General features: G+C 44.1%; 1 protein-coding gene across 1 annotated transcript in view; it reads right to left on the bottom strand.

Annotated features, from left to right (window-relative positions):
- SPOCK1 (SPARC (osteonectin), cwcv and kazal like domains proteoglycan 1) overlaps window positions 1-22,156 on the bottom strand; it is a 461,737-nt gene that overhangs the window by 231,881 nt on the left and 207,700 nt on the right. Inside the window, exon 3 of the mRNA XM_087816357.1 lies at window positions 18,004-18,049. Within this exon, the coding sequence (XP_087672483.1) occupies window positions 18,004-18,049 (46 nt within the window). The remainder of the gene's footprint in view (window positions 1-18,003; window positions 18,050-22,156) is intronic.

Genomic DNA, 22,156 nt, shown 5'->3' with positions numbered 1-22,156 from the left:
ATTGGCCACTGGGTACCCTAGCTCACATTTCCCCTTTTTGTGCCAAAGTTTTCTCAGCTTCTGAACCATCTTAAGAGATGCCAGTCACTTCACGCTGGCTGGAAAGATGGAATGCAACATTCCTGTCTCCCTCTCTCCCTTCCTCCCCTTCCTCTCTCTCTCAAAATCAATTTCAAATATTTAAAAAGAAATTTTAATAGAACATATTTGTAGAAATCCTGAAAGTAAGTATTTAAGAAACATGATTAATTTCCCTATCCCCCTCTGCTCCCCTTTGAACTAAAGTGTAGGTGTCAGTGAGTAAATGACACAAGAACTTTTAGCAACTGTGATCTGTTTCTCCTATGAATTGTGCATATTGCACTTAAAGTTTACTTCAGTTTCATGGCAACTGTATATTATCTCGTGTTGTTTAGTTTTTTAATCACACTATACATTGGTTATACATTTAACCATCCTAGATACTGTCCCTCAGCTGAATGAAAAGGTCCCTGAGCATGAGACTTGTTAGAATCTTTTGTACATGAATTTTTAGGGTATATTTAAAGTGCTAAATATATATTTTTGTAATGACTAACATAAATAACACGATAAATGTCTATGATCAAACCATGACACCTATCTGCTCACTTGCTAGTTTTTGGCCAAGGCCACAGTATTCAGAGTAATTAAAGAGGTTTTTTTTTTTTTTAGACTCCAAATAATAGGAATAGAATGTAGACTGTGGTGGCAGTATCCCTGCGAAGAAGCATCATTTCACTTTTGCTTTTTCTGTCCAAACAATGCTGGGCCTATGTCCATAGACAAATTCCTGATCAGTAAAGAACAGAGTGCCGTTTAAGAAAAGAGGCATCTAGATCTGAAATGCCTGGATTCAAACCTGGTTAAAAGCAACATAATGGCCATTTTATCTGGTGAAGGCTTGGAAGCCTCCCAGTACAATCTGTGGGAGCAAAAAAATGAATGCAGTATTGGCCTGGGGTTTACCCTCCCTAGGTGATGGTATATGACCCAGGAAACCCCTTTAGAGATCCACTTCTGCCAGGAAGTATCTGGATGACCTCAGCCAAGTCACTTATTCCTCCAAATCTCCCTTTTATCATCAGTAAAAGAGTCCGACATTCGCTAGGGGTTATATTTGCTCGAAATCCTATGGTTGGTTTAGAGTTCCCTCTTCGGTACGTGTTGGTAGTTTTACATGCCCCTCGATTGTCTGAAGCAAAGTGATTTGAGAATTGATCTCTGAGCTGCAGGTACTACATTTTCCCCAAAGTTAAAGGTGATTTGGCGTCTTCCTTCACTATCAGAAATTGGTTGGACAAGAGTGAACACATTCAAAAAAGGAAGAAGACGGTCTTCTGGCTGGGTGGGCAGTTTTTGCTCAGTCTCAAGGCAAGTGATTTCCAGATAATGTAGCGAGGGTTAGGACAGGTGTTTGCCAACCAGACCGATTTTCTTCAGAGACCTACCCAGGCCTCAGATACACAGGTCAGGACACAACAGGTGGTTACCCTAGAGACACCCATAATCGGCTGCCTACTTCTCCCCCAAGCCTCACGTGCTAGGAACCAGTGTGATGGAGATTTGGTAAAAATAGAGCAATTAACAACCCTTTTTTTAATCCCTGGGGGCGGAAAAAAAAACAAAAAACACCCTAGAAACTTTATAGGAAAGTTCTGTTTTTTAAAGTTCTAAATACAAAACATGCTTCCAGGTTTCCTTAGCATGTCATTTGGTCTTGATTTATGTATTTCCCGCCCCCCCTCTCTTAGAGACATTTAATCTCTAGGGTTAAGTACCTTCAAACAAACATGATTTCAAATTGTAATCAAAGACACACTTTAAATAGAGGAAAAGCCTGTTACAAGTCCCTCACCACTCAACAAGTATAACATCTTTAGAAAACTACAGAAGTTGCCCAAATGGCCCTCTTTAAAAAAAACAACAAACAAACAATTCAGTTATTTCTATATCGACAGGTCTGCAACAAGTTCATTTTTGAACCAAAAAGAGGGAAGGGGTTGAATATTGAAATTACACAAAGTTGTTTCATATCCTTGAAGGAGGGAATCAATTTGAGAAAAAGGCAATCAGCCTGGAGAGAAAACTCATATGAAGTACCTGCTTTGTGCAAGTCACAGTTCTGGGGTTGCAAAGATGCAAGAACACAGTGTCACAGTCCCTGGTAGGGCATTCATTACCCTCCCCTCACTATTCCTACAGATATTTGAGGATTATCATAATGAAAACTGGTTTCTGACACCCAGATTCCAATATTACATGATTAGGAGAGAAGTGATATGGGGGGTGTCTATCCGTAATATATAACTCTATGTTACATAAATATGTGGTGCTGGTAGATATGGGTGTACCTGTGAGTGGGGGGTGGGAGGAGGAAACATGCTGGCTTGGGGAGAAACATGGCAGTGAAAGGGGGTTCAGGGTGGGACATGGCGAGATGACCGTGGATCTTCAAGCGTAAAGCACCCTGAATGTAGCTGGCGATCCCTCCCCAAGTCCACACGTCTGAATTATTATACCCTTAGCTCCACCCCCTTTAGTAAGAATTAGAAATTGCTCCAAGCAGGTCTGGCTTTAAATAACAGGCCTTAGAAATGACCTATTGCGTTCCTATTGGTCACAGGGCAAACGCGTTACTAATATTAGAGACATCAACTCACAGCGAGGAAGGGAGAGAGAGAGAGTGAGAGGGAGGCCGGAGGAAGAGAAAAACCAGACAGACAAGACTGACGGACGGGCCTGCCTTCGGCTGTGAATGAGGGGCTCTAACCACGGAGTCGGAGGCAGGGGAGGCGGGTGAACTTCCCGGACCTCAGCCTCTCCCCAGACTCTCCTGACCTGGCAGGACCTAGCTGTGTCTTTTCCAGCAAAATGTCCCATGAAGGTTTCCTGACACGAGACTCAACATGCCCCTGAAATCTAGCGAGCTCAGTGGAATGATTCTTTGTGATCTGGTTGAACCCCGCTGAGGAAAACTCGCCTATGAGACTGCAGATGCCACTCGCCTCGTCTGCACTCATCAAAGGCGAGCACCTTGGCTCTTCGTTTTCCAGGCCAGTGACATTCACGTTTATTGCTTGTGCACTTTGCGTTTTCATGAAAAGCACTAAGGCCACCTCTCCAATGTTTGCACCTATAAAACTGACACACTGACAATGAATATGGCAGGTTGAAATATTTGTGGAGTTTCTGAAAAAGCATAAAAGAAAAAAATCAAGATGAACTCTGACTTGCCTTTTGGTAGCCCCTCATTCGTGCTACTTAGTAGGTGGAGTTTATGTAGCCTTTGTCCACCCAAATAAATGAATAGTTGGATTTAGAAAGACAATAAAGGGGTTGGTGGTGTCTTTTACATTTTAAAAATAAATTATTGATAGCATTTCTCTAAAGTAAAACTTGTCCTTTTTGCTTAAAACATTTGATGTACATAAACTAATATACATTGAACTTTTCAGGAACAGATTTACTACATACACAACATCGATGTATCACAAACTACCAGCTGCCAAGGGCATGCTATATATGTAAACTGCACCAGCACAGGCCACTTTGTCTGAAAGTCTTAAAGCACGTTGGGGATCGTCTGGCCCGCGAAATCATTTGGTGTGGCCCTGCCAAGGTAACCGCAGCCGGGACTCGAAATTCAATAAATCTGGGAGCTTTTTTCATAGCTAATTTTTAAGTTGATAATTTTGTATGGCCTGTGAATGATGTTATAAATATCCAAATATCCCTTGGCAGAAAAAAGGTTCCCTACCCCTGTCTTAAAGTAGCCTCCAGCCATAAATGGTCAGGAAATTTGGAGAAAACTGAACCTTTGGGGGCTGGAGGTTTAAAATGTCACCTTTATGGCTGTCTTACTCAAATTTATTGCCATGCCCATTCTAATTATAAAATAACACTGAAAAAAAAACTGTCTTTTGTTTCTTCTACTTGCAAATCAACTACCCAGTTCTGTAACAATAATAATAGATACTATTTATTTAGTGTTTTGTCAGGCCCTCAGCTAATAATGAATGTGTAATATCTCACAATGCTCACAATAAGCCCATGATGTTGGTTATATTATGGCACATGAGGAAACTGAGGCAAAAACATTATATAGTTTGTCCAACGTTGTGCAGCAATAAACAGTGAGACTGGGCATGTGGCTGCAGAGCCCCCTGTTTAAACAGCACACCATCCTTCACGACCCGCTCACACCTGTTGATTTAAACAGATTCCTCAGTTTATGACTCAAAACTTTTCAAGCTTCACCTTAACTGACCCTTCCAGATTTATCTCTTGAATTGCAAGACTTCTCCACACAGATCCAAGACTCTGGACAAAATGGGGCTGACCACTTCCCCACACATCCCAAACTTTCTCCATTTCACAATTTTACTAACAGCATTTCCTCGATGTAAAATGCAGTCAGTCATTAAGAGCAGAGGGAGAACTGAAACCACTTAAAAATAGAGAGAGATATATAATAATTATACAGACTAACACTTAGCTATCAATTACTATGGGTCCAAAACTGTTGATCCATTTACTTAGCTGTGTCATGAACGCAATTATGTGTAATGATACATGTAGGCATTATTACCCTGATGCTACAGATGAGGAAACCAAGTCTTAGGGAAGTTGAGTACCTTGCCTAAAACAAACTTAACTCATAAGCAGTAGAGTCACAACCCAAACTCCAACTCTGTCTGACTCTAAGAAGCAGCTGTTAACTATACATTCTAGGCTGCATCTGTCCCAAATTCTAATTTGCATTATAGTTGTTAGAGAGTAAGTTTTATATCTCCCTGCTAAATGGTACACTTCTTGGAACAAGGCAAGATGTTGCATCTCTGAACATCCCATTCCCACCCCAATACACACACACGGTTTTGATCACAATGTTTGTGGAATTGATGTAAGTAAAGATAAAGAATTCTAAAGTAAAATGCCAATTTCAAGGCTCTGGGGAGTCTTGAATCCCTGGGAGGGGCAGCCTTCCCCCGCCCTGAAGCACCACCTGTGTTAAATGTGCGCTGCTTTTGCCCCCGGGAGACTGACGGGAAGCAGACCTGCAGAAGGAGCCGGTGCGTGGCGGGGCCTCTTCTGTACGGATCCCAGGTGGGAATGACTCGCAGTCCCTCACCTTGGCTGAGTGCTGTGTGGAAAGTGTTGTGGTTTGCAAACATATTGGAACTAACCTTAATTCAGGCTTTTCAAAGATTATAAAGTCTCACAGACTGTAAAATTTTTTAAAGGAGCATATTCCCTGGGAGATTTCTTGCATTTCTGGTTACATTGCCAGTAGTCAGTCTGAGAAATGTGTATTTAAATTAAAGAAAGTTATTTAAACATACCAGAGCCAGAAGGTATTGATAAATCTGATTTTGGTTCTAAAAATAGATAAAGACTCAAATCAGTAAAATTTGAGACCACTTCTAATTTTATCCGACCCATCTGGTTACGTGCTGCCTCTTGAGACACTATCAGTGCCCGTGGTATCCCAGAGAACTACCTACCACGGTACATGGAGAGACGCCAGACTCAAAGTCAGGAGACCCGGATTCAAGGTCAGGTCAGACTGTCACTTAAAGCAGAGTAAGCACAGCGAGGTTTACCTGGTCCCTGAGCCTCACTTTCTTATGTACAATGGGATGGTCTGACCTATTGATTTTGTACCGTTAACACAAAATCCCACATGAAATGCTCTGCGGTGTGTAAGGTCTACAACATAAAATGCTCATCAGTGGGGGCAAAACGGTAGCGAACCTCAGGACATATTTGGTTATGAGAGAGAACAGGCTTTCCTGTCTCCACCCGTCCTTTCCTTCCCACCTCTACTCAACCATTTAACAAATATTCACCAAGTGCCTAGTGTGTGCCAGACACTGTACTAGGTGCCGAGAATACGGTGGCAAACTAGCCAGATAAGACACCTCTTGGGGCGGGGAGGGGGAGGAGTCAAGGAATGTGTAAATAAATGAGAGCGATTTCAGGGCATGAGCAGGACTAAGATAATGATAATAAACACAAAGGCCCTTCTGAGGAGATGACAGGAGGGCTGTAGCCTGACTGATCACAGTCTCCGGTACAGGAGAAAAGAGTGGGAAGAGCATTCTAGAGAGACACCAGCAACAGCAAGTCCCTAAGACCAAATGACCTTGGCATGTTCGAGACACAGAAAGAAGGCCCCTAGAGAAACAGTATAACGAACGAGGAGGGGGTGTTAAAGGTAAGCTGGGCAGGCGGGACGTAGAGAAAGGTTCTTAGAGATTGTGGTCGGGTGCCCTGCAAATCCCTGCAGCTCCTAGAGGGTCCTCTGAGCAACAAAGGAACTGCGGTTCTGACAGGAAGAGACCTAGTCATGCAGGTGCCAACAGTGATGCCCCTGATCGGCTTCTGTATCCCTGCATGACACCTGATTTCAGGTAACCAATAAGCATATAAGTCATTGATGGAGAGGGCAGGGGAAACCCAGACACGGTCACCCTCCTAGAAGGCTTAGCATTCGGAGTGTGCCAAGGTACACAAAGGCTCCCTCCCACCTCAACAGGACCTTCTCTCTCTCCTGGTGATCACCTTCCTGGAAGCACAATTAGTGTGTCTCTGTCTTTTAAAAGCTTTGGTTGGAGATAAGGCTGATACAAGATTTAAGGTGTGCTGTATCCACTGGGCGCTGAAATGACAGGGCCTTAGAGCAGGCTCTCTCCCACAGCCTCCTGGGGCTGAGCTGGACGCCTAGCTTGCCAGAGCCCAGTCAGGGCTGGCGGCCGCTCAGGGGGGCGCCTCAGCCGCAGCACCACTGACACGTTGGGCTGGACGACCGTGGGGGGTTCAGCGCAGTGTAGGGAGTGAGCTGCACCCCGGCCTCAATCCATCAGGTGCCAGTAGCACCCTCCCCCAGTGTGAAAGCCAAAAATAGCTACAGACACTGCCACATGTTCCCCTAGGGGGCAAAACCTCCTCAGCTCAAACTACTGCTCTGGCCACATAAACAGTATCGTAAACAAAAGTCAGGCTTCAGAGCCAGACAGGCTGGGGTTCAAATCCCCCCTCAGCTCCCCACCACCTAGGCAACCTTGGGCAAGGCCTTGTCTTTCTTTTACTTTTTATTTAAAAAGAGAAGTTCAGACTAAAATTTTTTAAATGACAACAAAAATGTCACAAACTAAAAAGTAAAAATTCCTCATGCTCCTCCCAGCCTATTCCTTAGAGATAAGGGTTACAAGTTGGTGTTGATTCATATATTTTGTATGCAAATATAAACATTTATATACATGCATAAACACTTTGCTTTACATAAGCAAAATCATATTAGATCCACTGTTTTGCTTTTTTATGTCTATATCACAGATATTCTTCCAGATGACGAGGCATGAACATCCTGAACATTAAAAGCTGCTGAGCAATCTACACTCAGCATTTGAACCCAGTTTCCCAGTTGTAAAATGGGAGCTACAGTGTTTTCTTTAGAGAGTTGCTGTCAGTATTAACAAAGATTATGTGTGCATGTACACACAGTTTTTATTTTTATTTTTTTAATACATTTTTATTGATTTCAGAGAGAGGAAGGGAGAAGGAGAGACAGAGATAGAAACATCAATGATGAGAGAGTCACTGATCAGCTGCGTCCTGCACGCCCCCCACTGGGAATCGAGCCCGCAACCCAGGCATGTGCCCTGATCAGGAATCGAACCTTGATCTCCTGCCTGGTTCACAGGTCGATGTTCAACCACTGAGCCATGCAGGCTGGGCTACAAACAGTTTTTAAGAGGCATGGACAGCACTGGCATACAGTAGGTGCACAATAAATGGTGATTATGATTTTTCAACACTTAACTCAGTACTTACTTTGTGTCTAATCCTACACTGGGCCCTGGAAATACAAAAGTACAGAGTCTAGCCAGGGAAACAAACAGTAAGTAAGTCTTAAAAATTATTAAATTACGACTGTGTGGCAATGAAACGCACAGACTATTAGAAATAACCTAATCTAGGCTAGGATCAAAAGAAGGTTTCCTCAAGTAAATGACATATAAACTGAGACCTCAAAGATGAGCTGGACCAGCCACATGGAGGGGCCAGGAATACACCAAGTAGAGAGAACAGAATGTGTGCGAGCTACCTGCTAACTATTCTAACATTACAGCAAACTTTTAAGGGAACAAACAGCTAAGAGATGAGGTAACTCTGAGTCACTCTCTTAATTACAATTCTATTTCCCTCCACACCATCTGAAAAGTTATACCACCCAGACAACTTTCCATTTTTTATATTGAAAGACTCAAACTCATATAGGAAAGCATGGTTCTAAGAAAAATGAGAAACATACCAAGCAAAGAAGAAAAATCTGAATAACGGAAGCAGCAGTCACTGAGAATATTCTACAGAAAACACACACACACCCAAAATCAACTCATACAGCATGACTAAACCAACAGCTGGCATAATTTCTGACTGAGACCCCAGCCTGGTGATCTGTTTGGCCTTATGTCCTTGGAGGCAGAGATGGACCCTCCTCTTTCTCTTCCTGGGCAGACCTGCTCATTGTTGCCCAGATGGGAACACTAGCCACACACCCTCCGAACACACAGTAATCTCTCCTTATCTGACAGTTGCAGTCTTGTCTCTGGTGTGAGACAGCATGATGTCCTAAAGATCTAGGGAGTCATTATTTGACATGCTAACAAAACCACATTTAATCCTGCATGCACTCAGATTTCCCCAGCAGCACAGCTGCAGGTGACAGGGAGTTGTGCAAGCTGCCCTTTGGGGGCTGTGGTAAGGGACCCATGGATGTGGCTCTAGCCTTGGGAGCTGGACAAGAGAACATACGTGGGAAATGGGCTTTCCTTGAGAGCAGACACCAGCCTCACCCAGTCCTCCAGGCCCGTGGTGGCTTCTCTGTGAAGACGATGGTTCCTGTGTCCCTCCTAGTTCACTCCCCGTTACTCCAGCACCTGCATGTGAGGCACAAACACTTCTTTCTCCATAAAGGACACTGAGGAATCACACTGCACTTGGGAACTTATGGCTGCACCCACGGCTTTGATCATTTAAAACATGGCACAACGGCCATTTAGCCTCCTGCCGTTCTTGCCGAAGACAATGGAATCCACTGAGAGGAATAGGCTAGTTTTGAATGCATGGCACTGAAGCTCTAAACTGACTTTACTTTCCAAACACCTGCCCATCCTTAGAAAGGCTCCCGGGTCACCTCCTCTCAGACACTTTTCCTGACATGTACCCAAGAAAGGCTCATGTCCCCTCACCTGAACTTTAGTCTACAAGGTTCTACAGGGTACTTCAGGCACAGTCTCAAGGCTATTTCATTTCCTCTCTACCCCTACACACCTCTGTCTCCGTCACTTTCTCTCTCTCTCAGCTCCACAGACTGTAGGCACCCTTAGGAAAGCCTCTGTCACGTTCCTCCTCATAGTTCCTACAAGTAACCAACTCAGCACCTACTAGGTCTTTAGTAAGCACTTGACTGAACAGATCACTGATCACTCAGCTCACACGAATGGGTAAGTGGACACATCAGAAACTTCTTCTAAGGTCCTTTCAAACCTGAAAATCTAAAACAAAGCATTAGTCCTCCATCGTCAATCAAAGCTTTACTGCCTTTATCACATTCATTATAGTAAGACTAGATCAGGCACTAGCCCTCACGTTGTAGGTGAAATAAGTGTCAAAATTTCTGTTTTATAGGTAAGAAAATTGAGGCTCAGAGAAGTTAAGCGCTTGCCTAAGAACACACAGCTATTAATGGGAAGAGCTGGGAACTGACCTTTATCATTGCGACTGCGAAGCCCAGAGCCTTTCCAATATATCACACTGCATGTCATCATGCATGGTTACTAGGGCAGAATGCACGTTTGCTAGGCCTCCAGCGATAAACTGCTACCTAACATAGCTGAAGAGCTCAACAAAGAAAACTCTCCATCTCAGGCATGAGAGCTATGGGGACACAGGTGACCCTGGCAGTGTTTCTCCAAGCAGCCATCTTGCTGTTGTGAAATAAATGCTCTAATCCACTCAACAGTCTCAAATGAGAAAAATTTAAACAGCATTATTGATTGACTTTAAAATTCAACTGACATTTCCCCCCCACATTGAGAATTTCCTCAAACCAAGGCTGTTTCATTAGGACTTAGCCAATGCAGTGTAATTAATTCAGGAGCTGTTGTTCTAGCAGGTGGAATAACGGGAAGGATTTTTTTCCTTTTTTATAAAACTAACACTACATTTTATGCGTCAGGGGAAAGGTAATAAACATGTCTTTAAAATGGATTTGTTCATGCCGAAAGAACTCTTAAACACAGTAATAGAAGGCCACAGTGCCCCATAATTACAGAGACAATTTTACTACCCGTCACGATTCCCATTATTCCATCCAGAGGGTGGAACACAAACCAGAATGGCTTCAGCTCCTTGGCTCTGGAGGCACTGGGAACTCCTATGGACACCGGGGATGGGGAGCGGAACGTAACATGACATAGCCATCTGCACCCCGTGAGGAAGTGGAGCCCACAGTCGGGCCTGACAGAGCTGACTGGGCTGGGAAGAAACTGAGGTTCACTGAGCCCATGCCACACACCAACTCCTGGCCCTGCACAAATGCCCTGCAAGACAGGTACCAGTAGCCCCAACAGCTGAGGAAATGAAGGGCAGATAAGTCAAGTTACTCAAATATATGCAGCAAGTTAATTGGGGGGGGGGGGGGGGGGCGCGAGATTTGAACCCTGCTCTGGCCTCCGCACCATGTGGTGCCCACAGTGCTCAGAGAGAAGAGAAAGTATCTCTTAACTTCGGCCTTTTCTGCTTTGATTCTGAGCCACCTCCTTCCCATTTCCGATAGTTAAAAGGCCCATTTAATTCCATTGGTTTTATTAAAGTTATATTCATACCTCATTGGTTAAACTATAACCTTTGAAATGAGAGCATCAGGCTTCAAATTTTTCATTTTTCCTTCTTTTATGAGGAAAACATGAACAGATTCTATGCTGCCTGCAACCACGACAGCTTAACTATCACAGATGAGAAGGGCCTCAGGATCCATCTAGTCCACCCATTTTATTTCAGAGATGGACAAACAAGTCAAGAAAGGCCACATGATTTGCTCAAGTTGCACATTTTAATAGTGGCAGAGTCGTGTCCCACCTCGGCCCCCGCCTGGGATACCACACTGTCCAGGCCAAGTGGCCGGATGGAAGAACCGTCACTGGGTTAGAAATCCTGCAAAAAAGCAGCCCCAACAGCAGAATGAATGGAGACATCGATGCCCATGTGCTACGGCGGGAGTACGTGGATAAACTGTAGCATGAAGAAATATTACCATATGAAGGAATTAACTAGATCTCCAACTACAGGGACAAAAACCAGCTGAAACAATTTTCAGTAAGATAAAACACGTTAGAGAAAAAGAACACTAACTCCTATTGTACAACATATCATGTAACATATTGGTTGCAGACATGCCCATATGACATGAAAAGAGAGGAACGTGGACAGAAAGCACGTTAGTGATAATGGCCACCGTTAGGGAAAAGAAAGTGGGAAAGAGAATCAAGGAGGGACATCCGTGGGATTTTAACCTTACAGCTGATGTTTTCTTTCCTGAAAATAAGCCAATGGGCGAGGGTAGCCAGAGAGGAAAGACAAAACTTTCAAGGTGATCTAACTCCAAAGAGGACAGGCTGAATTAAAGCAGGGGCACACACACATTTGAATTAGCATGGTTCTTGTTTCTTTCCTGGCACCACTGACCTGGAACACTTAAAAGTCAACCCCCTAGAATTCTTTTTACATACTATTTTATCGTCATAATCAAGACAGAAGAAGAGAAGCTAAAATGGGGTGTGAATGGGTTAAGAGGATTTGTTGCTATAGAGGAAAGAGTCCTTAAGTTATGTGGAAAGGAAGGTAAGAGGGAGAAACCAACCAGACCAAACAAGAGGGAACCAGGAGAAAATTATTAAGATGCTTCCCACAAAACAGGCCAGCTGCCTCTGAAAATCAGCAGTTCAGGGATCAGATATGGTAAACAGATCCTTAAACACAAACACCTGTCAGGGCTGTATGAGTGCAAATCAGAGGCTCCTTTTGGGGTGAGGTTCAATTCCGTGTCAAGGAAAGCCACAGTAGCTAAGATTCCCATTAAGTCTCTTGTGTAAAATTTCAGATTAATCTACAGGAAAATTTTTTTTCCTAAAGAACAGTTTTAAAAATAAAGCACCTTGCCTCCCCCTCGAACCCTTTAAAACTTTAATGAAACGGGGATGTTGGGATAGTCCACGGGGCACAGCTGGGGCACGGGAAGACCTCTCCCCTTTCGAGTTTCAGAATTTTCAGCAGTTCAGGATCTTGGTACCACAGACTGCAAGTCAAAGGTTTTCTCCTTTCCTTCCATTCCCGTGAACAAGGAGCGAAAGGGGCCCCTGACTTCCCGAGCTTCGTTTTTATCTGGAGGTCAATTCCTGCAAGTTCGTGCTCTGCTCCGAAGACCACCAGCATCACCTGAGACTCGGTCAGAGCCGGGCTGCTCTGCAATAGTGATTAAGATTCACCCCAGAAGAAGAACATTATCCTGAAGACCAACAGCCATACACTTTACCTAAAACATTCATTTATTCCCCATTAAAGGAACCCACTTGTCTCCAGTAACTTCCATGATAAATCCCCCCTTCAGCATGTCTCCTAAAATGGTTTGTTCTTAGCGGGTTCTTTCCTGAGCGAACCGTGGCAACAGAACCCAAATTAACTTGTGGCTTGTCACTTCAGGACATCTCCAGGTAGTCGGCATTCTACACGAAAGCAGAGCTTCAGCTGCGGACATAAAATACCGCCCAAGCCCCCAACGCAAGAAGAAAGCCTTCCCTCCAGCTGAAGCACATGAACCGTTTCAGCTTGTTTCTACTAACGGGCCGAGCCGCGGAGCTTTGAAACAACTGTTAGAATTCACTTGGCTTCCTGTTCATCCCCTAGTTTTGGAGTCCCCAAGCAACCCCTTTTATTATTATTATTATTATTATTATTATTATTATTATTATTATTATTACTATTTTACCACAGTATTGTAGTTCAATACATTCTTTCCTCCCCTTCCAGGCCCTTGGATGACCTTCCTCAACGGCCACCCCTCCGAGGGAAGAGACTCTTTACTTCAGCACCTTTACTGTCCACTGAAGGTGATTGTCACAGAGGATGGTGCTACACTGATCCACAGGCTACAGGCACAAAAGGAGTGAGGCCACGTTGTAGCAAAAACTGTCACCTCAGCTGAAACTGACCTATGTCACCTTACAGGTTTCCCAGCTTCACAAACCAACCCCTCTTCGTTTCCCCACTGATTCTTGCTCCCCCCAACAGCCCCAGTACAGTAGGCCCCCTTACCCGTGATTTTGCTTCCCATGGTTTCAGTGACACATGGACAACCAAGGTCTGAAAATGTTAAATAGAAAATTCCAGAAATAAACATTACTTAAGTTTTAAACTGGGTGCTGCTCTGAGGAGCGTGAGGAAATATTGCACCGTCCCGCTCCACCCTGCCCAGGACATGAATGCACCTTCAGGCTGTGTCGGTTATGAGACCAATTCCCAGAGAGAGGACACACATAACTTTTATGACAGTATATGTGTAACTGTTCTATTGTATTATTAGTTATCAACCTCTTACTGGGCTTTATTAATAAATTAAACTTTATCATAGACATGTATGTATAGGAAACAGCACAGTATATATAAGGTTTGTACAATCTGCAGTTTCAGGCATCCATGCGGAGTCTTGGAAGTACCCCCCACAGAAAAGCAGGACCACTGTACTTACACACACATGACGCCTGTGTAAGACCTTAGATGGATGACATGATCAATAACCTGGACTGTCCCACAGAGAGGCCTTTCTTAGTGTGGTCCCTATTATCTACACAGTGGGCTTAAACAATGAGCATTTGGTAACTTTGTGGGATAAATGAAGAGCCTGAACCTCTGGAGCCCCAATAATGAGGATCTGGGGCACACCACTACAGTGACCTGCCTAACATGAAAAAGGCCAGCTCCAATTTAGCCCTGAGAGCTTCAGAGCAGACAACTGTGAAGGCCTCCAGAAGGGAATAAAAGAAAGAGCCCTGAGTGGGAAGGGAGGGAAGCAGCAGGGAGAGGCAGCTACATAGAAAGTGGGGGAAGTAAAAAAAAGATCAGTTACTTGCTACAACACCACTTATCGAGCCCTTCCTATATGCCAGGCATACTAACTCATTTAATCCTCTCATACTTTTGTTGTTGCCATTTCCAGATGGGAAGGCTTAGAACCAGAGAAGTTAAGCAACTTGCCTAGAATCACACAGCTAGTCACTGGCAGAGCCAAGTTCTGAACTTGGAGAATCTGGCTGCAAAGCCCAAGACCCCAGCCCGCATTTAACAAAGTGTATCCCACCGAATACACTGATTTCTCTGGGTACCCGAGAGGTGTGGAGTGAAAAAACAGCAACATGTGGTCAAAGGCAAATTTGGAAAATGGTAAGTTAAATGGGCTTTTTTACTAAAAAACGTCTTGGAGCTTTTGAATTGCTAACGAGCACTGTGAGTCTCCATGGGAAGAACAGGGTAGGGGTAGGTCCCACACTTACTTGACTAGGGGCTTTTTTTCCGGAAGCATCTTGCTGGACCAGATGCCACTTCTAGAAGCAAAAGCCTTGTATCTGCTTAACACCCGCTTCCACTGCTCCTGCCCATAAGAGACAGGAAAGCGCTCGCACTGGCCCGCTGCCCTCTCAAACTGCAGCCCTCCCAACTCTCTGCAGGGCCTGTCTTTGTGGATCTCACAAAGGAAGTTCTCACCTGAGTTCAATGTTCCCTTCAATTCCCAACTCCTCTCTGTCCCTTCTGTGAGATTTGGCATCAAATCATTACAATCAAAAAGGATATCCTACTCTACCCGAATCTCAGAAAGAATTCTTCTTAGAAAAGCCCGAGTTGATGGCTCTTCCAGGCCACTGCCAGAAGCAGTGATTTCCTTAAAGATAACTTACAGACATTTGCAGTCTCTGGAAGGCGCCTGGCAGGTGAGGCACTTTTCTGCTACCTGCCTTGGAGTCAATTACATGGTAAGTGCTCATTCTATGCAGCCCTGTTGTTCAGAGTTCAGTAAATATCCTCAAGTAGAGGGAACAATTACAGGTAGCTTTCTTTTTTTATTAAATGTACTGGGGAGATACCGATTAATAAAATTATAGGGGTTTCCAGTGTACAATTCTATGATACATCATCTGTATATTGCACTGCGTTGCCCACCACCCAAAGTCAAATCTTCTTGAATACTAGTTCTATGAGGGTCCTAACTATTCACACCAACACCTAAGACAACCAGGAGCTGCATGGGCATTTCAGAGGCCAACCTGAAAACCAAAAGGCAAGTCGGACGACCTTGGTTTAATAAACCAAATTCTGAGGTAATGAACAATGCAGTGGAGAAGTTACCTAAGAGTCCTGCGGGAGGGACATCATTTGGCAGGTATGTCTTGAGTTCCTAATCACAGCTCTTAAGTCACCACACTAAGTCATCCAAAATATTGCCCTCATCATGCCACTCCTCCACTCACAAACATTCTATGGCTTCCCAGTGCCAATAAAACAAGTTCAGATTTCAGGGATTGGTGTGTCCTTCACAACCTACCTCAACTTCACCTTTCTGACCACACTCCGCCAGAGTTCCCCACACAGTCTTCCTTCCCTTTTGCTCCCCTTTCATTTCAAGCCCACTCCACACCCACCTCCATCATGAGGCCCCTTCCCCTTCCATCCCAGCCCACATTTGTCATCTGAAACTCTGAAATGCTTTCCAGCAAGTTCCATTTCTACAAACTGAAAGTCTTCCCCAACCACAAAACCACCTTAACCACGTTTGAGTCTCTTTCAGCCGAGGAGGGGAACTGACCTCTTGGCAGCTGACGGCTTCCACTGGAGTCCAGCAATGCTCCTATTTTCTGGAAGATGAAATGCTCCACATCTTCCATGCCTGTGGTTTATATTTCAGCAAGTGGTGTCAGCTCTGAGAGAGTAACCTCCCATTTTTATTGAGCAGCACACAATGTAATTGATGACATCTGCTGTAGCTGATATTTTAAGTGAGGGCTATTCTCAGATCTACCTCCTCTCCCTATGGCTCTGTACATAAAGAGCCAACAGCAGCTCCACCTGAGGTACGAAGTGGTGCTTCTCAGCTGAAGTCCTCAATTATGCCCCATAAAGTCATGAGTTTTTCTGGGAGCATTTATATTAGCAGATCCAGCTCTCGAGCCTGCAAAGCTGGCAAAAGCAGGAGCAGGGGGCAGGGCCCTGCTGGAAATAGCAGCCATCATTCTTGGGTCTTTTTGGTTAAACAGATTTAAATACCCTGTTCTTGTGGGTGCTTGGCTTCTGTGTTAACCCCCGAATCAAGGGAAGCCATCATTTCTATCCCAAGGGGCAAAGGATGCCCACCTTCACATATTACCTTTCCAATGTGTTAGTATATTCCCTGGGTAGAGTTTTTGTGTTTGTTTGCAAGCCTTGGGAAAGTGTAAACCTGGCAGTTATTTAGGCAATATTGATCCTTACAGGACAGGAACCTATTTCTGGTTCACTGCCACTGTCAGTCGAGGGACCTCCGTAAGCAAACTCCTGGTAGGGATGTGCATAGAGGGGCGTGTTCTTCAGACACAGATAATAAATATGCTGCTCTGCATCTGGGTGTTCTTCCAAAATAAAGGTACTTCCTTTCAATGGAAATTTTTTAGAAATGTTGACCATTTTTGATGGACAATTTCTAAACTAAATTACAAATACCTTCATATGCTCTAATGTGATTTACTGTGATGGTTCAGTCACTGCTAAGGGTGAAAGGAGTGAGGCCACTGGAGGCTGCTAAGATATGTATGAGCCCAGACAGGTCCTCCAAAGAAAGTCTTCCTTGTTACCTGCTCCCTTCACACACCCGCACAGGCTAAGTCCCCCACCTATGGACTCGGTGCCCCCCACACCAACCTACATCACAGCTAGTAACAACAGACTGTTGACTGAGCTCCTCCGAGGTGGAGACCACAGCCTTTTGCTTGATCCTCAGAACCTAGCCTTCTACCCTGTTACATGTCACTGCTGTCCTTGAATTCTTTGTGTCACACTGACCATCATGATCACATCAAATACACAAGCTACAGAAATGAAGCTCATCCTAAGAAGAGTGAACCTTTGAGGCCTGGTTGTTACATTTTTCCTCCAAGTTTCAGCATCAATTATATATACATACTTAAAGTACCACCTACCATCGTTTTTGGCAAGCAAGGTATGTGCCAGCAGCAGCCACAGGTGGAATGATAGGAACAGGTGCGTGATTCCCGGCAGTCCTCACTGTGTCTCCACTAACCCCCAGGAGGACACGGTGGTGACTACGATGGCCATCGGGAGGCTGGCTTTATGGTGAGTGGAAAAGCCCTCTGAGGGCCAGGCTTAAACCCAAGTGGTCAGTGAGCCCACTCTCAAACAGGCTTCTATTCAGAAACCATGGGGAAGTTACTTTAAAAATAAAAACATTAGTGCCATTAAAAGCCTCTAGGGATTAACTTGTTTCTAGACGGCAAGTTTCATTTTTATGGCTCCTATAAGTTAGACAGCGTCTTCAGGCACAGTCTCTCCCATGAATGAAATCACTGGATTCAGCCCAACAATGCACCAGGTTCGTCTGACAACCATTTTACTTCTTGTTTTGTTTTTAACAAAAGGAACCAATGATTATTGTGGTCAATTCCATCACAATTTCTTTCTTAATCTGTTTTAGGCAATCGCAAACAAATAACCAATAGGATAAAACAATTTCGGTCACCCCAGTCAATTGAGTTCCCCAAGTTAGTAAAATAAGACAGCTAGCTGGCCAGGGTGGGAACCGTCCCTCGGCATGCAAGGAAAGAGAAATGAGACAGCGTTCCCACGACACAGACAGCAAGACAGCGCATCCTTTACCTTGGTCAAAGGGCTTGTTGGGATTCCAGTTTCTGAAATAATCATCCTATATAAGGAACAAAAACAGAAAACAAAGGTCAGGTTTCAGGAAGCTTCTCACATAACTGCATAAAAAGTTGCCTTTCTCCCACCTCCCAAAACAAAGGAAAACCAGAATGGCTTAGATGCCTTTCCCCAAACAGACATTAACATGCAATCAATGATATCAATTTACTTTTCCAATTCTTGTCTTTCAAACCTTATGGATACAACCCCATGAAGAGTAAAAGCATTTCAGCCTCCTGTGGAAGCAGCAACACTCTCCTCAAACTGGCAGATACACCAAGACACCTTCTGAAAGCGCAAGGTGCGTTTGCTTCAATTACACTGCAGGTGAGGCCTGGCTGCTCGCGCTGACCACCAAGCCTCTTTGTTTGTAAGAGTTGATAATTCAACTGTCAACATTTCTTTTACAAGGAGACCTGTAGCCTGTGCACAGTTCCAGTTTTGCAGCCCTCACAAAACACAGAAACAGCCATTCAAATGCTAGAATTAACCACAGGCATACATGTAGCTTAACACCACCATTTGTTCTGAGTGTCAAGATAAAAAAACAAAGGCTGGCCAATCTGGCTGACTCATAACCATGTGTTCCTTGCAGCAGCTGGCGTCAGTTTGTGCTCTGAGGCTAGACACTTAATTACTTTAAAATGCAAAGGTCTGGGTCACTCACCTCTTCATATCTACATTTAATCTCTTCCCCACCTCTAATAACCCTTTCCTTCCCAACCACCGCTGTCTAGTCTCTCTCCAACCCCCAGCACTCACCACCTCCAAGGTGTAAGCAAACTAAAGTTCTTAAGGTGCAGAGGCTCCCCCCTTGTACATGATCCTCACACCATTGTTAAGGCATGTGCCCCTCTTCGGTTAATTTCCTCTTGACTGTACCCAAATTATTTGCCCTATGTGTTTATGGCAGGTACTCTGAGTGCTGCAGACAGTTTCAGAAAGTGGTCCAAAATGAGGCCCCAATTTCTCTTCCAGAGAAGTTAATTTATATCAAAGTGCACAATTAGTTTAAATTATTGTCCATGCTGTCTCCTGCTGCAGTTTATCTCCGCCGACACGATTTCCTGTGAATGTTATCGGCCTCTGTGCTGTGCAATTACCTGGCTTTATTAGATCCTCGTTGAGTTCACCTAAGCCCTTAAATAGATTTTAGGAAACTGGATTTAGAGTAAAACCAGAACATACTGCTTCATGGGCAATGATTCCATTTTCCAGAGCATGAATAAACATGAACAGGTTCCTTGGGATCCTGGTGACTCGCCATTAAATTATTTTAATTCCAAGGAATTGGTCCCCTTTGCTCTTTGTTTTGTGGCATCACTGGCCATCTCACCCATCTGGTCAGGAAGCCTCTCGGGCCGCACCCTGACACATCACTGAGAAAGCTTAAAACAATCCCGCTGCCACATCTCTCTCCACCTCTGATTCTGAATCTTTGGAACTATGTGGTTTGAGACTCAGCAGCCAGTGTTAAATGATTCTAAGTTAAGGACTGGATGGATGGCAGGTGGGAAATTTAGCACCTAATTTCTCAGTTTGCAGGCCAGTGTGCTCTGAGCTCTAGATGCAAGCATGGTGCCAACACATTCTGCTGCTCACAAGGTCAAGAGAAAAGACAACCCAAAATGAACTCATCTTCACCACTTAGGACAAAAATAACAAAATGTCCATCTTTCTGACTGTGGTCCATCAATGCCCTCTTCATGTCCAGAGGACGGTGTGGTGTCCAATGGCAGTGTGGAATCTGTGAAATGCTTTCTCCTCGAATACGCTGTTCTAATACCAGGAAGTCCTTGGGAACTCAGGGTGTGTGTCCGCCGCATGTCACATTCTCTTTGATGTCAAAGAAAGGTTTGAGAAAGTGTCAAGAACTGAATATTCCCTAATGATTTCAACTACTTTATAACTTGGATGGAATTTGAAGCATGCTTCTGGACCTTGTCACTTTTCCAGGTTAACTATATTTGCCATTTTTACAAATTTCTTGGGGGAAAGTCATAGTTTTAAATATAAAGCCTCTAAAAGCAGACATCTGCATTACAGCATTTGAAACCCATTGAAATGTAGTAACACTGCCTAATTGCTGCCAAAATGTGAAAGTACACCTTAAGTGAAAGCTCATTATGCAAAACGAGTCCTTCAAACAGCCCCTTGCTCAGCAAGGCCAAGCAGGGGAGAAGGTGATTCCTTGCATCTGACTGCTTTTGCTCTGCCATAGGAAGGTGGATTGCCAAATCAAAAACCAATGAGCCAGGAGCTGATAAAACCTTCAGTGGAACTGCTTCCGCTACAGCTGAGAGAGAAGCCCTGTATCAGGAGCCGTGATCGTGAGCATGAGGGAAGCACTCTGGGTACCAGAGCCCCCTTGGGGGATGGTCAATGAGATGGGGAAGGGGGCTCCCTAGTAGGCATTCTGCAGAGAGATGCCCAGACAAGTGGATCACCTTCCTCACTGTACTAGCTGGTCTGACTGGCCTGCACATAGGGCAAGTCCAAGCAGGCCGGGCCATATCCATCAATTCACTCTACATCGGGGCATTTCTGGGGAGGAAGCATCCAAACCCATGTGGAAAAGGCCAAAAATAAAAGAATTCCTCTTCCAGGGCTTCACCTCCTGGGAACGTGCTCATCCCTGAGTCCCACTTAACAATAGGATACTCAAAGGACTTAAGGACAGCAGCCTGTGGCCCTGGGAAGCAGTGTGCCTGTCCGCACACCACCTCAATGCTGCATTGTATCAAAGTGTGTTCCTGCTGTACGGACCCCAAAGTCCGCCCAGATCCCAGAAAAGTGCAGGACTTAAGGAACCCTGGCCTCTGAACTCCCTTCTAACGCTATAATGGTGCAGCCTGTTAAAATTCAGACTGTGCTAAAAAGCCCATCAGATGTGTTAGATCAAACTCACCAGGAGATGTGTATCTGTCTGAGTTGGCCTCTCAACTGGTAATTTTATCATCTAGGGATGAAGCTTTTTAAAATGACTTGCAAGGACCTCGGCAACAGTTGATTTTTAAAATATAAACCTAAATAGAAAGATGCAGATCTGAATATAGCTATTCATTAAATTCAATTACTCCGATTAGTGTGTGATGCAGGCTGAGGGATGCAGGATGGCAGCACGGCTGCACGTGTGCATTGTGTGGGCCTCGCCGCAGTGTCATTGCGTCCGGCCTCCGCTGGGCAGGGCAGAGCAGCCTTCCTCCAAATCCGACCCACATGAGGAAAAGCGGGCTCCACTGTCACTGCATCAACGGAAATTACCCAACCGGTAAAATCTGATAGAACCTATAAATTTAAGCAGTCTCAAATTGGAGCATGTTGACTTATGTATGAATCATGAGATATCCCAGGGCAACATAAAGTCATAGTAAGAAGGCAGAAAAAGTCAGCATGAAGGCCCTGGCCAGGTGGCTCAGTTGGCTGGAGCATCGTCTGGTATGACAAGGTTGTGGGTTCGATCTCTGGCAGGGCACATACATGATTCAAACAATGAATGCATAAATGAGTGGAACAACAAATCAATCTCTCTCTCAAATCAATCAATAATTTTTTTAAAAACAAGTATAAAGGCCACAGCAAGAAAGTGACAAATCATTACATGTCTAGGATGGGAGAAAAGGAAAAGTGCTGGTAGTAGAAGAATGGTAGTAGAAGACTGGGAATGATCATGGCCCCAATTTTTCTGTTAATCTTTCACAAGTGATCAATACAGATAAAACCATATTTTTCCATTTATCTCACTAAATAAATATCATGCTAACATAGTGCTAACATAGTACTGGACCCTGTGAAATTATTGGGACCGAGTAACTCTGGGTGTTCAACTACTTTAGAGATAATACATTTTGATAAGCATTCATGGAAAGGAAATCTGTTTAAAATATATACATATATAAAACATTGTATATTATTATATATAATAGATATTAATAAGAATGTTTATCATAGATAATTTAATAAATATATGTACATATATTCATATATGCCAAAGAACATTCTGCTCTATAAAGCATCTTGCAATAAAACCTTTTAAGCCTCCCTACCATGAAAGGAAGCAAAAACATTCCTGCTATAATTTGGGTGATTAGTTCCTTTGTCATGGATG

This window comes from Miniopterus natalensis, chromosome 4 (assembly GCF_054644295.1).
Source record: "Miniopterus natalensis isolate mMinNat1 chromosome 4, mMinNat1.hap1, whole genome shotgun sequence".
NCBI classification, from domain to species: Eukaryota; Metazoa; Chordata; class Mammalia; order Chiroptera; family Miniopteridae; genus Miniopterus; species Miniopterus natalensis.
The sequence above is the reverse complement of the archived record's forward strand: the minus strand, read 5'-3'. Positions and strand labels throughout refer to the sequence as shown.